We start from the raw sequence: 15,045 nt of genomic DNA, 5'->3' as shown, positions 1-15,045 counted from the left end.
CTCAAACTCTCAAGAGGTGGTCCAAAACCAACTAAAGCGACAAAATAGAAAATCCTAGCTAGATCTAATGAATAAGATGGGAAGATCAAAGCTTTATACCTCCAGAAGCTCTTCAGGGTGAACTAGATGCAGGTTCTTGAAATCCAATGCCATTCCAAGGTTGATTAGCATCTCCTTCTTCTTGAATGGACACTAAAATGGCCACCAAATACACTCCTTAAGATCAAAAACACTCTCACAGGGTATCTCTGGTGTAGAAGGGTGAAATAAGACTATGGAGGCTGACTAGGGTTTGGTCTAAGAGGCTTAACTGTGTTTAAATAGGTGTAAAGTCCGAGAATCAGGGTTTTGGCCCTCTGTCGCATACGCCCCGCGTACCTATGTGTACGCGGCCACCTTCCGCGATCATGCATCCTTAGTACGCTAAGCGTACACCTGGAGGACGCCCCGCATACTAAGTGACCTTTTATGCCATCTTTTCCTTCTTAAGGGTCTAAAGAGTAATACCTGAATTGGAGTGTTACACTTGCTTGCTTGATCTTTGCTTCCTTCTTCCTTCTTTAGCTTCAAGGAACACCAAAACTAGCTCAATAATTAAGGAAAGTGATTAGGGTTTTCTTTAGGGTTTGAGGGGGTTGGTAGAGGTTGGGGATGAGCAAACCCTAGCCTCCTTATTCCTTTAAATAGGGAGAAAACACGGAAAAATAGGTTTTTAACATCAATCGTCCACCACGTTGTGGCCAATACTGGCATGTCATGGTGGCTTAAATGAGACACATGAACCTTTCTTGCCTCACCACATCGTGGTGGTGCCTCCACCATGTTGTGGCAATCCTCAAAATGATAATTTAATTATGAAAAATATACATCAAGATCTGGGCATTACGTGCGGTGTACCACGAAGTGGCCAACACCCCACCACACCTTGGTAGACGTCCTCAACAGATTATTCCATTAAGCTCTTAACTCTTAAGTCCAAGCTTCCAACTTTTCAGATCTAGTACTTAATAATTCATAATGGATAAAGTTTTCAACTTTCTCCATTAGGATGGTCTAAACAATAAATATCTAAACTTTAAGTCTCAAAGAATCTAATGATATATCTTTCTCGACTTAATCTATTAAGTCCAAGCCTCCAACTTCTAAATCTGAATCAATCATGATGATTAGATGGATAAAGTTTTCAACTTTATCCATAATAAGGCCACAAATTTCCAAGATCTAAAACCTTAAGCTAAGAAATGTCCAAAATCCACTTCATTCATGAAGTAAGGAGAGTGTTCTTGCATACACTCTCTACTCCACCAAATCACTAGATCTTAAATTTAAACATAAACCAAATCTCATGGAGTTCTTCAAACTCCATGGAACAAGTAAAAAGGGACCAAATTCATTAAAATGGACCAAAACACATTATACCCATAGATCTAATGATGAAACACAATACATCAAGGATCTTTGTAACTCACAATGGTCCAGAAGGTAGACGAAGGTTGATCACTTCACTTACAAAGCTTCAAAACCAAGTCTTTGAAAAACACAACACCCAAAAGCCATAAAAACTCAAGAATATGGATAAGAAGATAGATGGGGAGCTTGATTTATAAAAGGAAGCTAGGGTTTGCTAAAAAGAAGGGTTCTTAATGCAATGGAAGCTGCAAAATAACCTAAAACAAGGGTTTGAAGAGTTTAAATACGAACCAAACACTAATTTAAAGGCTTGAGTTGCACAACTCACCACTCTGTGGTGAACTCCTCACTACGCCGTGGTGACGGGTTTTTCTTAGTTTTATTACAGATTCAAATAGTCATAACTTCTTCGTTTCAACTTTGTTTTCAGTGATCTTTATATGCACACAAAGGTATATTGACAAGCCTCACAATTTTATCTATTTACTTTTGACTTAAAACATACTTCACTAAATTTATTAATTCATGTAAGAAATTCGAAATATCATTTTTTTCTCATTTTATCCTTTGGCTCAAAAACAATACAATTCAAGGACTTAAATCACTTGACATTTTCAACATCGAATATGGTCAAAACTTTATTCCCTTAAAACCCAAGACTTTATTTGATCAATTATGGGTTCGTTAACCCGAAATTTGAAGTCACAGGATGACCATTTTTACAATTTGAAACCATTTTGGATAATAATAATAAAATATGACACGTGGAATATTGTGCACTTTTCTCCAAAAAAATAATAATAATAAAGAGATTTTAGTATAACTTAAATAAAAAGCCAAACAAACAAACAAATCGTATGAAAATTGAATTTTTAATTATCATTTTTGATTGTCTAATGACGGTATACATACACTGACCAGAAATAATATAAAACAACAATGATATAACCGATACACGAATATTCACGCACAAACTGCATTTGGTCATCTAGTAATTAATCGATTACAATCATACCGCCACTACTTAATTACACGATGAAACAGAGCAGCGATCATCAACGGCTAACTGCTGCTATCGGCTTCGCCACCTTTTTCTTTAAAGGGTTCTACTGGTGCTGCACATGCCTCGGGGATGATTTTTCCGGTGGTCATTGGTTTCACGTTTTTACACTCCGAGATGGCACCTGCTCCTTCTTTTCCCTCGTATTTCAAGTCGATATCAGCCAACTCCACCTTCTCGCATGGTATGTCTTTGCTGCACAGTAGCCTAATCGCTGCTTTTGTGGAAGACGTACCCCTGATTCCTTTAAACGAAACGTCTGCAATTTTCACCTTTGAGGAGTTGGTCTGAGCAAGAACGAAAAGTATTAAATGAAATGTGATCAGAAGAGCTAAAAGTCTTGTAGAAAGGAATTGAATTGAAGGATTAATAACGTACCTCAGGTTTACAACCGACATAAGGGCAGTATTCTTGATCGATTAATATAGGGTTTCCGACATTTTCCATTTGAACATCATCGAAATGCATGTTGACTGCTTTTCCAGGTGGTGAACCAGGCCACGTCTTGATCCGGAGACCATTATCGGTGCCGGTCATCGTGCAACCCTTGATAAAGATTCCGTCAATCGGTGCTTCATCCGGGTACTTACCCAGGCTTCCGATACTGATGCCATGTCCAGGTCCACATTTTATTTTCTCGATATGGATATTCGAGCTTCCATCACCAATGGAGACACAATCATCGCCTGTTTTTATAGTGCAATCGGTAATGTTGAGACCATTTGTTCTCCCGATATGCATCCCGTCTGTGTTCAGACTCTCCGCCGGTGCTTCAATCGTCACTTTCTCAACGGTTGTTCCGTCGCACCCAAGAAAATTCATGTGAAAGTGTTTGCTGTTCATTGATGTTATACCTCTAATGAACGAAGCCTTCACCATATCGAATCTGAAGTTCTGATCAAATTAATTGAAAAACAAATATCAATCAAATTAATCCAAGGACATATCATATCATATATATAATCAGGGATCTACTACATATACGTACATATGGTAAGTCGCACTTTCCGGTTTTGGCAGCGTTGTTTGTCTTCCAAGCCTCCTGGCCTTGTCCATCGAAGATACCTCCAGATAAAGTCATCTTATCGACATTTTTAAACATGATCCAACCTGGTCCTTTTATGCCGGTAGGATCCGATGGGGCTTTGAGGGTGGCTCCATTTGCATTTATCTCAATAGGGTTCTTGCATGGACCTGATAATGTAAGTGGAGAAGACACCATATATGTTCCCGGTGGGATCACCACCTGACATGGGTTTGGGGAATCACAAGCCTCTTTCCATGCAGTCATAATCGCCTGCATATATATATATATATAATGCATGCCCACAACAGATCAATCCAAATTTAAATGAATATTCATATGAAAAGAAGAAATTAAAAAGAAAAAACGTAACGTGTATGTATATGTGTTTATGTACGTACTTCTGCATCATTGGCGACGCCATCGCCCTTGGCACCTTTAGTTTTGACATCGATTGGCCCTGCTTTGGTTCTTGCGACTAGAAATCCTACAAAGAGAAACAAACCTATAGAAGTTGATGCAGCCATTTTTTTATATTTTTTATTTATTCTGTAACTTATTTTTAATAATCCAAATGGTCGAGGAATGTAACTAGAAATTATATGGAAGAGTATCTAAATGGATTTCAACGCCAATTTATATGAGGCTCTTAATCTATTTTTTGTCCTCCACACATTTAATCTCAGGTGAACAAAATTAGTAGGACCAACTTACGGTCAGATTTTCAGCTGTTAAATACTATTTGTCATTGAATTATTTTCAAGTTTGTAGTCATGAATTTCGATATTTTTTGAGACATGGGAGATGCCATCGATATCGGAGAAGTGGTCCAGATTCAGGCAGCAATCTATTTGAGTGCAGATTTGCTTGGATTATAGTTAGACTATGTTGAAGTGGAATTAGTAAACACGTGAATCGCTCATTCAATTGGGATTGGGGGACCTTAGATATAGTGATACTTTCCAAATATAACTGGATACAGAAATAATCGAAAACTCTAAAATATTTTATGTGTGTATATATGAGTCTAAATTCATATGAATACCGATTATATATATATATATATATATATATATATATATATATATATATATATATATATATATATATATATATATATATATATATATATATATATATAGAAGTAAGTTCAAATAAAAACAGTAAATAGTGTGAGAACGTAAAAACACTATGTTTATGTTATTATTCTGTAATGAATATTGTATATATGTATTGTTGAAGTAATTATAATATGAATATTAACATTTGATTAATCATATATTCATTATAAGGTTGTTATTCTATTATAAATTTATGTATGTGTATTTTTGTAGTAAATTCTAATTTTAGTTTTAACATGCGATTATTCATTTATTCATTGTTGAATAATGACATAAAGTTGTGGATAGAAAATTCATTATAGAATATATATATATATATATATATATATATATATATATATATATATATATATATATATATATATATATATATATATATATATATATATTATAAAGCATATTTAATTTTTCTTAAAATTTAAGAGTTACATTCTTGATAACTTAATATATAATTATGTTATGCACAAACCTTTCATCTATGAAAAAAACTAATTATGGTAAAAAATAATCAACGAAAATATTGAAGGAAAGAAACATCAATGATTTTTTTCTTTTTTAACGTGGGTATTATGTTTGCCCAAAGGTTGGGTACCAAATTTTCTAACATATCAGCAAGAAAATTTATAGTCATTGAAATAATCAAATAAGACTTTCTAAAAAAACCAATCATTGAAACAATAATAATTGTCGTCGTCCATTTGTGCAGGTATACACCTAGTGTGTGTGTGTATCAAGGTTGTAAAAAACTTTTGGCGATAGCTCGGCGTTAGATTGGAGTCAAGGGATTAACCGGCTAAGCGGAGACCATTAATTATTAATAAAAATGTTCAAAAATTAATAAATCCAACTTTAATACAATAATATAAATAAATAAGGATAAAAGTTTAATAACATTAACACATTACATTAAAAACAAATTAACACCTTAAAAAATAAAATATAAAATATAAATGCTTCAATATGTCTCCAAGCAATATCTCCAGCATACCTTTCAAATATACATATAGATTTAGGAACTATTTGAGGTACCCTATCTGGCCCACTCATATACCTATAAATATAAACCGAAATACTTGGACGATCTATTAAATTCATAAGTCTTACAACAGATCCACAAAACCCAAATTCACCTACATCTAAATATGTCCTGTAATACCATTCTCCAAACCATCTTAGAGGAAATGGAAAGCATGTGATTTCCGATATGTATAAGTTTCTTTTGAGATCAAATATTTCCATTTAGATCTTTTGAAGAGTAATCTAGTTTCTTGAAGTAGCTCAAATCCAAGCTGGGATTGCTATTTTTTTTTTGAACAAAGGTGAGGTGAAGACAGAGTATGTAAAAGAGATTTGATGCAATGCACGGAACATGAAAATGGTTGAAGGTCCAAACAACCCCTGTTCTTAAGCCAAGAACAACAATGAACTCTTTGAGGATTTTCATCAAATTGCTTGTGTGCAATAAACCATGAATCAAAAGAGAAGAGTTTCCTTTTGACCATATTCAAATTCTTGAATACATAAGAGACGGCTTTTCCCTGGTCTGTACAAACTAGATTACCATTGCAACTTATGCTAGAAAATGTTTCCACTTGTCTTTGTGTTTTTGTTTCTACTTTCTCTTTCCCATCTTTACTCTTCTCCTTTTCTACTGTCTTATTAGGAGTGTTTTCAGAATGGATGTAAAAGATAGATCATCCTAAAGACGAATAACAATTTTAGTAATAACATAACAGAACAAAAACAATTTACATGGACAAAGATGAAGATCAAGTGAATTTGATGGTGCTATCAGGATCGACCATATCCAAGCATCAATCAAACGGTTAACAAGTAGTTAACTTACTTGATTTTCAATTAATTTCTTCAAGAAAAAATAATCGGTAAGTAATTCGGAATAACAAAATAACGTATCAACAAATCACGAACATGGATTGCAACATGAATCAAGATAAATTTTAAACAGAAAAGGAATCTATAATCAGCAGTCGGATCTTTCTTAACTTGCTTGGTCAAATTTATAACTTCGAATTAGCTTATATCTCATTTGTAGGTCAAATCGTGTGACAGGGTCGGATCTTACTTGAACCAGTGAACGAACTAGAGGGAATTAAGGCTCGGCAAAGGATTCCCCACCATAAAGACAATGTCTTTCTACCATTCTCCATGTGCTTCGAAGCTTTAGAAGGTGATGATGTGCGAAGGATTCTCCACTCAAAACCACCATTGAAAATCGAAGCTCAAACCTTTAACCACCTGTTACGTGAACTAAGAAGAAGCAAAGAAGAGATATTCAACCACCAGTCCCATATCCCACATCGATTGTGGGGAAAAATAATAGCCAAAAATATTCTATAAAAAGGAGCGACAATCCCCTTTGGAAAGTAAAATAACTCGTTATGCTAAATGTTTAAAAAAATTATGTGTTTCTAAGAAAAAAAAAACTGAAAATAAATGAAACAATTAAAGTTGGTGAAAACATTTCTGTGATTTTGCAAAAAGGTTTGCCCTTAAATTGCAAGGATCCGGGAATTTCTCGATTCCTTGTAAGTTAGGAAACCTTATTTTTTTCAAAAGTCATGCAAGAGTTAGGTGCTTAAGTCAATATCCTCCCACTTTCTGTTTTTGAAAAATTAAACTTGGGATCTTCACAAATGACTAGGACCATCATTCAGTTGGCTGATCACTCAATAGTGCACCCAAAAGGTGTATTGGAGGATGTTTTTGTCCAAGTGAACGAATTAATTTTCGTAGATTTTTACATACTAGACATGGGCGTTGTGGATGTATCTGAAAAAAAAAAAAAAAAAAAAAAAAAAAAAAAAAAAAAAAAAAAAAACTCAATCATTTTGGGAAGGCCTTTTTTGAAAACTGCTAAAACATAAATTGATGTTTTTGCTGGTACACTTTCTGTTGAATTTGATGGGGATATGGTTAATTTTAAAATAAATGATGTTCATATTTTCAATAATCTTTTTGTTAATTTTTTGGGTACTATCAGTCCTTTTTCTGAGGACTATTGTGAGTTTCTGATGATTTTATGCAAGATTTATTTTTAGTCAAAAAACTATTTGAAGATGCAAAGGAGTTGAAACAAAATAAGCTTGGGGAGGCGAAGGAAGATATGATTTCTGCTAAAGGAACTGAAAAGAAGCTGACAGAAAAATACAAGCTTGGGGGAAGAGGAGGAGAATGTGAATTCTGAAAAGAAGCTGAAAGGGAAAAAAAACTTGAGAAAAATGAGAAGATTTCTATTGGGTTTTGTATACTACAACATCTTATGGTGCACATACAACCCTAAATGTTTTGGATCTATGTTTTCTCTAATTATACATGCAATATTATTTCCAAAGCATAAAGCCTACAACTAGCATACAATTGACATAAACAACATAAAAATGAGTTATAGAATTACCTCTTGTTACAGCTTGTAGTTTTGGCCTTTAAGAACTTAGCACCTCAAATGTGATGCCTCAAATGATTCACAAACACCATTAACAAAAGGATGACTTTTGGAAGAGAGTATGCTAGCACTTAAAATTGATTCTATGATCTCTAAGAACACTAAGGCAACCGATTTTAGGTTATAGTGTTATATATATATATATATATATATATATATATATATATATATATATATATATATATATATATATATATATATATATATATATATATATATATATATAGTGTAGGAATCCAAGGGTCATGTAAACCCTAATCCGTACACTTGGGTTATGATCCATATTTCATGTGGGCTAACTCTTCATGGATACTTACACAAACTTAGCCCATCATAGATCAATAGCCCATACCTTATATATATCACGTATTTACATAATCAGTCCCCATAAATTTAATTAGTCTCTTTTGATCACTAAATTAATTCCAAATTAATTCATGATCAATACTAATATGATTTCATATTAATATATTAGAACTTATAATATATTAATAATTCACAAATAACCTCTTCTCAAAAGTCCATCCTATCAAACTGCTCTTGTGAAAGGCAACCCAAATAGACCATGTTACTCGGGTCAAGTACATACCAATTATAGTTATGGGCTTAGACATCTAATCCAACAGTCTCCTACTTGGATAAGTCTAATAACTATTATTGCAAGTATGACTCCACAACCCGACTAGAAATCGTAGCTCTTAAAAGTCGTTGTCGAACTCTGACCTAGTCAACGACACGTCCATTAGATAAGGGATCATATATTCCTCCATTCTACAAGATATCATATGGACTGAGACATTGATTATAATCATTCTCTCTGTCAATCTTTTGTTTCCTGATTTCCGATTTATGATGACTAACTAATTGAACAAATCAAATCAGTCCAGACTTGGCCAAGCGCTTCGGGTGTCATCACTAAATCATCGAGGGGCCCACAGATACCGCTTTTATCCCTCCAAGGGTAAAAGGAAGGGATAAACTTCGACTCAAATTCTTGCTTGTACTTACTCATCAAATCACACACAAGAATACGTTTTATAACACCAAGTTACTGGTGCGTTTACATATGTCAATATGCAACCGATTTGTAAAATACAACTCACATGTCTTGGTTTCAAGAATATAAGATATTATCGTCTCAAAATCACTCGTGATAAAATCCATGAAGTGATTCATATGAGCGTGGGTTTAATACAATACTCGAATCTTATTCCAGAAGTACTCATGAACACTGCAGCAAACTTGTGCTATGTCTAAAACACCTAGACAATCTATAGTTAGATTCATGACAGTCTTGCCTCAATACCTACTTCCAAAGTATGATCGACTGTGGATAGTTTGAATAACCTAGTTATTCTGGAAGTCAAAACATGCAAAGTGAAACACAAGAATAATTGAATCCAATATGGTCTCAGAACTTATGAATATAAATAAAACACATTTTATTTAATCACCATATTGATTACACATTATTCATTGTATAATGTTTCAATTAATCAACTTAATACTTGAATTAAAACAACAGTTATGCCATGTTCCAAGCATGCACACTATGTTTCCCTATGGTCCTTTCTTTGTGAAATAGATCAATTGAAAGCATTTCAATGACACTCATTTCACAATTCCAAATCCTTATCGTAAATGTAAGAAAGCCAAATTCTTGTCATTCACTATAATCTGTTAGATTTTAAACTTATATGCAATTATCCTCTTGTAATGACTATGCACAAAGTCACAAAGACTTGGCAACAGACATTTCAAAGTATTACAATGGAAACGAAGTCTCGGATTCGAAATACATTCCTTTGAACATCCTTCTTGCATTAAGTTTTCTAATCTTACACGGATTTAAAAAGTAACTTCCACTTATGGAAACATTTCCATATTCTCATTTTGACTATCACTCCTGAACAAGAGTTACCTCTTCTCAAAGTATGTCAATATGTTCCTTTCCAAAATTTACAATATACTTCCAACTGTCCATAAGTAACCAATCTTTGGTAAACCTCAGATTGTCCTCAACAATTGTTGAACCATTTTAGTCATATCTCGTTCTAGTCTCTTTTCCCTCTTAATTCCCTTGGCATTTGGAAAATTAGAACAGATTAATATTATTGCTTATGTAATTGATCCTATATCTAAAGCATATGGAATACGATTCATAATATCTGACATACAGACATGATACTTTACCAGTCTTTCGCTATAATATTTCCACATATAGAATTTCCTTATGTTGAATTATTTCAACATAACATTCACATATGTCCATGACTAAATTCGATTAAAATCTCAATCTAAACTTTTAGATTTGAAATGAAGTATGAATTCCTCTCCCTTAATTATAGCAAAACAACTTTTCAAATCCTACAACTTTGCGAATTGAAACTTTTGTTTTCTATAATTAACACTGCTAACTTGCAACACTTAACATAATAATTGTGCTCTCACTAGCATAATAATTACATGTTGGATTAATGTCTAAGTCTATAACTATATTTGGTAGGTACTTGACCCGACCCGGCATGGTCCATTTGGGTTGCACTTCACCGGCACAATTTATATGGATAGTATTTTGAGAATGGTATATTTATGATTTATATTAATATAATATAAGTTCTAATATATTAATATAATCATAGTATTTAATTAGTATTGATCAAGAAATTAATTTATAATTAACTAAGTGATCAAAATGAACTAATTAAACTAGATGGAATCATGCGCGCCCGTTGGCGCTGATTCAATTTTTTTTTCGTTCTTTCAACGTGTATATGTACATAATCCATCTCGTGAAGCCTTAGCTGCTACATAAGCAAACCTGACATCTAGAAGCCAACCAATTTCATTTTTTGTCGTTGCAAAAATAGTCATCTGGTAGAAAAAAAGTATGTTGGAGTCTTAGCTTCTATATAAGCAAACCACACATCTGGGAACAATCAAATCCCATTTTTTGGCATTGCAAGAACAGCTGTCTGATAGAAAAGAAAAAAAGTCATAAATATATGATTTTGAGTTTTTATTTAAATATTTAATGCTAAAATGTTGAGTTTACCTGTGTTATGATTTTGTAGTGGGTATGATTAGATACAACAATCCAAAATTCCATTGTTATGCTATCCATGAAGCTTATATATTGCTTTTTATATCCAAGATTTTGCAAATAAAAAAGTACACCACCATCGAGCAATACAAATGAATTAAACAAAAAATTTTATTTTTTAAATAAATTATAGCACATGAAATCTGTTAATAATTAAAAAAAACAAAAAAATGTTTACAACCTGTGCCTGACAAAGTCCAAACTCAAGAAGAAGTTTATTTTTTTCCAGCAACAAAACAATGGCTTGCAGCATCTGTAATGAGTAAAGAAGCAAAATTTATAAGACTCACAAAAGGGGTTCCAAAAGTTGAACCACCAGAAATAGCAACAATACAAATAAAATTTTCAAAGATTCGATCTTTTTGTCTAAATGTTTCCAAAAATACCCTTCAACCCAGAAAATAAAACTTACAGCAACAGGGCCTTCAATAATCATCAAGGGTATACAGACCTGCATTACTAACACAAATAAACGGTGCAGAAAGGAAAAGATGTATAACAAATAGCATTCAAAAGTGCATCTATATATGGAAGCAAGCATGTATATATAAAAAAACAAATAATCAAATAAATAAAAAACTATTCAAAATCCCACGTTTTCATCATACTCTCAACAATCGATTGACATCAACTCCATTGAATTGAAAGAAAATCAGATAGGCAAATCAATAAATTAATTACTTTAGGTTATAAGGAAATTCGTCAACGGTTACTTTGATTTCTTTGCCAGGTCAGCGATAATAAGCATCTAAGTCGAGACACCCCAGTCAGCTCCTTGGTGACTCTTGACTGGCTCCAACACTTTGATGTTGTCATAACTCGCAGGTTATACTCATTTCTTTACTTTAAAGATTGTGTGTGTGTGTGTGTATATATATATATATATATATATATATATATATATATATATATATATATATATGTTTATGAAACGTATTTAAAGAAAAAATATATATATTTTATTTTTTTATTTTTTATGCAGTGCAAAGCCGAAGTTTTTCCATGATGAAAACCGTGCTAATCTTTTTGCGGTGGACACAAATTCAAGGATGCTTATAAATACTGATAATGGTAGTCCTATGGCTCAGGTTTGTGTGCAAGTATGTTTTTACCATTTTACCCCTATATGCATATTTTAATCAAATTTTTATTTTCATTAGCTTGGAGCCTCTTCTGTGGAAGTGGCAGATCCCAGATAAAGGGTACAAAGTGTTTCAGGTAAGTAATTAGTATATCCGAATTACATAAATACCCTTTTCTACACAACACCAATACTTAGTGCACAGTGGCGGAAACCCTTCACACAGACAGGTTATTGGATTTTAGAGGTGAAAGAACAGATATTTGTAATCAGCATCCAGTTCATTGGTCCTAGTCAACTCTAAAACCAAAACTGGAAAAGAACATGTTATAAAGACTATCTTTTTCATTCTTTAATCATAAAGATCCAATCTTTATCTACATTTCATGTTACAAAGACTATCTTTTTCGTTCTTTAATCATAAAGAAATAATATTGATGAAATTGTACCTTGGTTTTCCGGATAAATTCCAAAAGGGTTGTCTGTCATATACAAAAAAAACAATATTAGCAACAAAAAAGATAAAATAGTCTTTTAAGGAAATCAAACAATTTAAACCAGTAAGTATTACTTATTATTACCTTTTCATGATCAACATGACCCATGACTATGAGAACAGGGGGTCTATCTTGTAAATGATCCAAGTCTTTTTCATAAAAAAAATTCTTTCTTTTTAGCTTGTTCTGATATTTTAATGGGACCCACATCAATAACTTCCACCTCATACTCCCTACAAACCATCTTCACCATTTCCTTATCAAGCTTCTGCACCCCATCAGGCTTAATACCCTTTGCATAAAGATGCCCTAGTATTTCACCTTCACTCACAACTAAATTATACGCCAGCTCATCAATCAGCATACCTTCTTCACCAACTTCCATTAGTTCTACTTTGACCGGTTCGGCTTCCCGAGCTACCTGCATCCTAGCTGCTTTCCTAACAGCTTTACTCCACTTTCTTCCCTTTTTTGCCCCTGGAATTGAAACATCAACCTCATCATCATGAACACTATCATCTTGAACCATACACCTACGGGTCCCACCAGCTGCCCCACTTCTCATTCTGAAAGTTTCCTTTAATTTTGTGGGACCCGAGGGCTTTCTTGGATTAGGAGGTGATAAAACTGCTTGTGCCATTAAAGGGTCAATTGGTGGTCTTGTGGAGGCAAAAAAGGATATAGTATTATAGATTTTAGGTCAGTTCAGTTCATCAACAGAAATTTAACAAATAAGTTGACATTCCATACAGAAACAGGTTACAAATCAAAAACATTAGATTCTTTCCACATCTGCTTGAAAAACTCTAACATGACACACAGGTTGAGAGTTTATAGGTAAGTCAGGTCCCGCTTTGTGACGATGGTTGGTTGAAAAAAAGAAGAATAAAAACATATGCCAGTTGTGATGATCTAAAAGAATCTTCTACAAGAATGAAATCAAATAAAAGTTTTACTGTTCTAGGGTTATTCAGTCTTCACCAAAAAAAAAGATACCCCCATCCATCGCTGTCTGTTTTCTAGAAAACCATCCATACTTGAGTCGATTAACACCAAAATTGTAATCAACAAACTGGTGGAGAGCAAACGAATCGGACGTGGCAGCATCTACAATCGAAAGGAATTACAAATATCAGTGGAATACCTAAAACCCTAAACTAAACAAATGATCTATTAAAAGAAAATACCATAAAAATTACCTCCAAATTGAAGCTTCAAAGCAGATGATCAACAAAAAGGCTTCTACAGAAACACAAACATTCCGGTTATAGCATAACATGACAAAAAAATTGGAATTTAGAAAAATATGAGGTTGCCTAATGGTATTTGAATCAGTTAATTAGACTATTTGACACCTGGAAGCAGCAGATGAGAGAGGGCTGAAGGGACCTGGAAGTCGACGGCGAGCATGTGTTATTGAAGAGAAGGAATCAACGGAAGCTGAAGAGAGAATCTCCATGGCGAGCAGTGGAGGCAGCAATGAACAATAATACGTATGAGAGTCTCGAAAGCTTCTTTCTCAACAATGATTTCCTCCCTGATCTGAGTATAAACCCCTTCAAGTAGAGGGATTGGTGGCGATGGAAGCGGTCCCTTTTAGGCGGGGGAGGAAGTCGGAGGAGTAGATAGAGACCGGAGATGAGAAAGACGGTGGGGGGAATCTGTAGTTCAGTAATCGGATTTTCTTTTTGTATTGTGTCTGTTAATCCCTAAATATTTATAAAATTTATGCAGAATACTGAACTTTTTACCTTTCTTTCAATCGTAGATAATATCGATGAGGACATTCGAGCTTTGCAACTGGACTCATCTGGTAGGTTTCCTTGATCTGATTTCATAAGCATAAAGAGTTTTTTGTAGATTCGTACTTTCTGATTTTAGGAATTGTATGTGTTTGCGAAAGAGAAGGTGGAGAGGGAAGTAAGCAGAAAGAAAGAGGAAATGAAGAAAAGCGGACGAATTTTTATTGGACGAGGAGGGGGCAAGCGGCGACTGAAACGGATAAGAAGGAAAGGCAAGAAGAGAAGAACTGGGGCTTTTTTATGATGAGATAAACTTCGGTGGCAGCAAAAGAAAGAGAAAGAAAGTTACCGTTCCTCGACCTTTTAACGATTAATAGTATATATAATATGGACTCTTAGATATATATGTGTAGTGGGCCAAGTTCATTTAGGTTGGGCTAAGTCTTCATGGATAGTCCATGGAGTTTTAACCCATGGATCCTAGGAAATAAAAGGTCATGGGTATTAGGGTTTAACCCTAATCCTCCACACTATATAAAGATGT

At 33.8% G+C, this 15,045-nt stretch overlaps 2 protein-coding genes across 13 annotated transcripts; both read right to left on the bottom strand.

Moving 5' to 3' along the window:
- Positions 1 to 2,275: 2,275 nt before the first annotated feature.
- On the bottom strand, positions 2,276 to 4,510 carry LOC111918705 (exopolygalacturonase). Its single transcript, XM_023914341.3, has 4 exons — positions 3,896 to 4,510; positions 3,459 to 3,767; positions 2,849 to 3,364; positions 2,276 to 2,757 (listed from the first exon to the last, which is right to left on the bottom strand). The coding sequence occupies exons 1-4, from the start codon at positions 4,019 to 4,021 to the stop codon at positions 2,473 to 2,475; spliced, it is 1,236 nt and encodes a 411-aa protein (XP_023770109.1). The 5' UTR covers positions 4,022 to 4,510; the 3' UTR covers positions 2,276 to 2,472.
- A 6,176-nt stretch (positions 4,511 to 10,686) lies between these two features.
- LOC111918690 (uncharacterized) lies at positions 10,687 to 14,825 on the bottom strand. Of its 12 annotated transcripts, none has more exons than XM_042902883.1 (9): positions 14,115 to 14,817; positions 13,959 to 14,001; positions 13,741 to 13,866; positions 12,844 to 13,236; positions 12,712 to 12,744; positions 11,594 to 11,632; positions 11,363 to 11,434; positions 11,134 to 11,217; positions 10,687 to 11,053 (listed from the first exon to the last, which is right to left on the bottom strand). In XM_042902883.1, the coding sequence occupies exons 4-9, from the start codon at positions 12,985 to 12,987 to the stop codon at positions 11,018 to 11,020; spliced, it is 408 nt and encodes a 135-aa protein (XP_042758817.1). In that variant the 5' UTR covers positions 12,988 to 13,236; positions 13,741 to 13,866; positions 13,959 to 14,001; positions 14,115 to 14,817; the 3' UTR covers positions 10,687 to 11,017. The 12 variants fall into 12 exon arrangements, 5 of the variants coding, with proteins under 5 accessions (XP_042758817.1, XP_042758818.1, XP_052627625.1 ...); XM_042902884.1 differs by having other exon boundaries at positions 13,756 to 13,866; XM_052771665.1 differs by having other exon boundaries at positions 12,844 to 13,866; positions 14,115 to 14,814.
- Positions 14,826 to 15,045: the final 220 nt, after the last annotated feature.

Source organism: Lactuca sativa, chromosome 5, assembly GCF_002870075.4.
Source record: "Lactuca sativa cultivar Salinas chromosome 5, Lsat_Salinas_v11, whole genome shotgun sequence".
Classification (NCBI taxonomy): Eukaryota; Viridiplantae; Streptophyta; class Magnoliopsida; order Asterales; family Asteraceae; genus Lactuca; species Lactuca sativa.
This window is presented reverse-complemented; position numbering and strand designations above follow the sequence as displayed.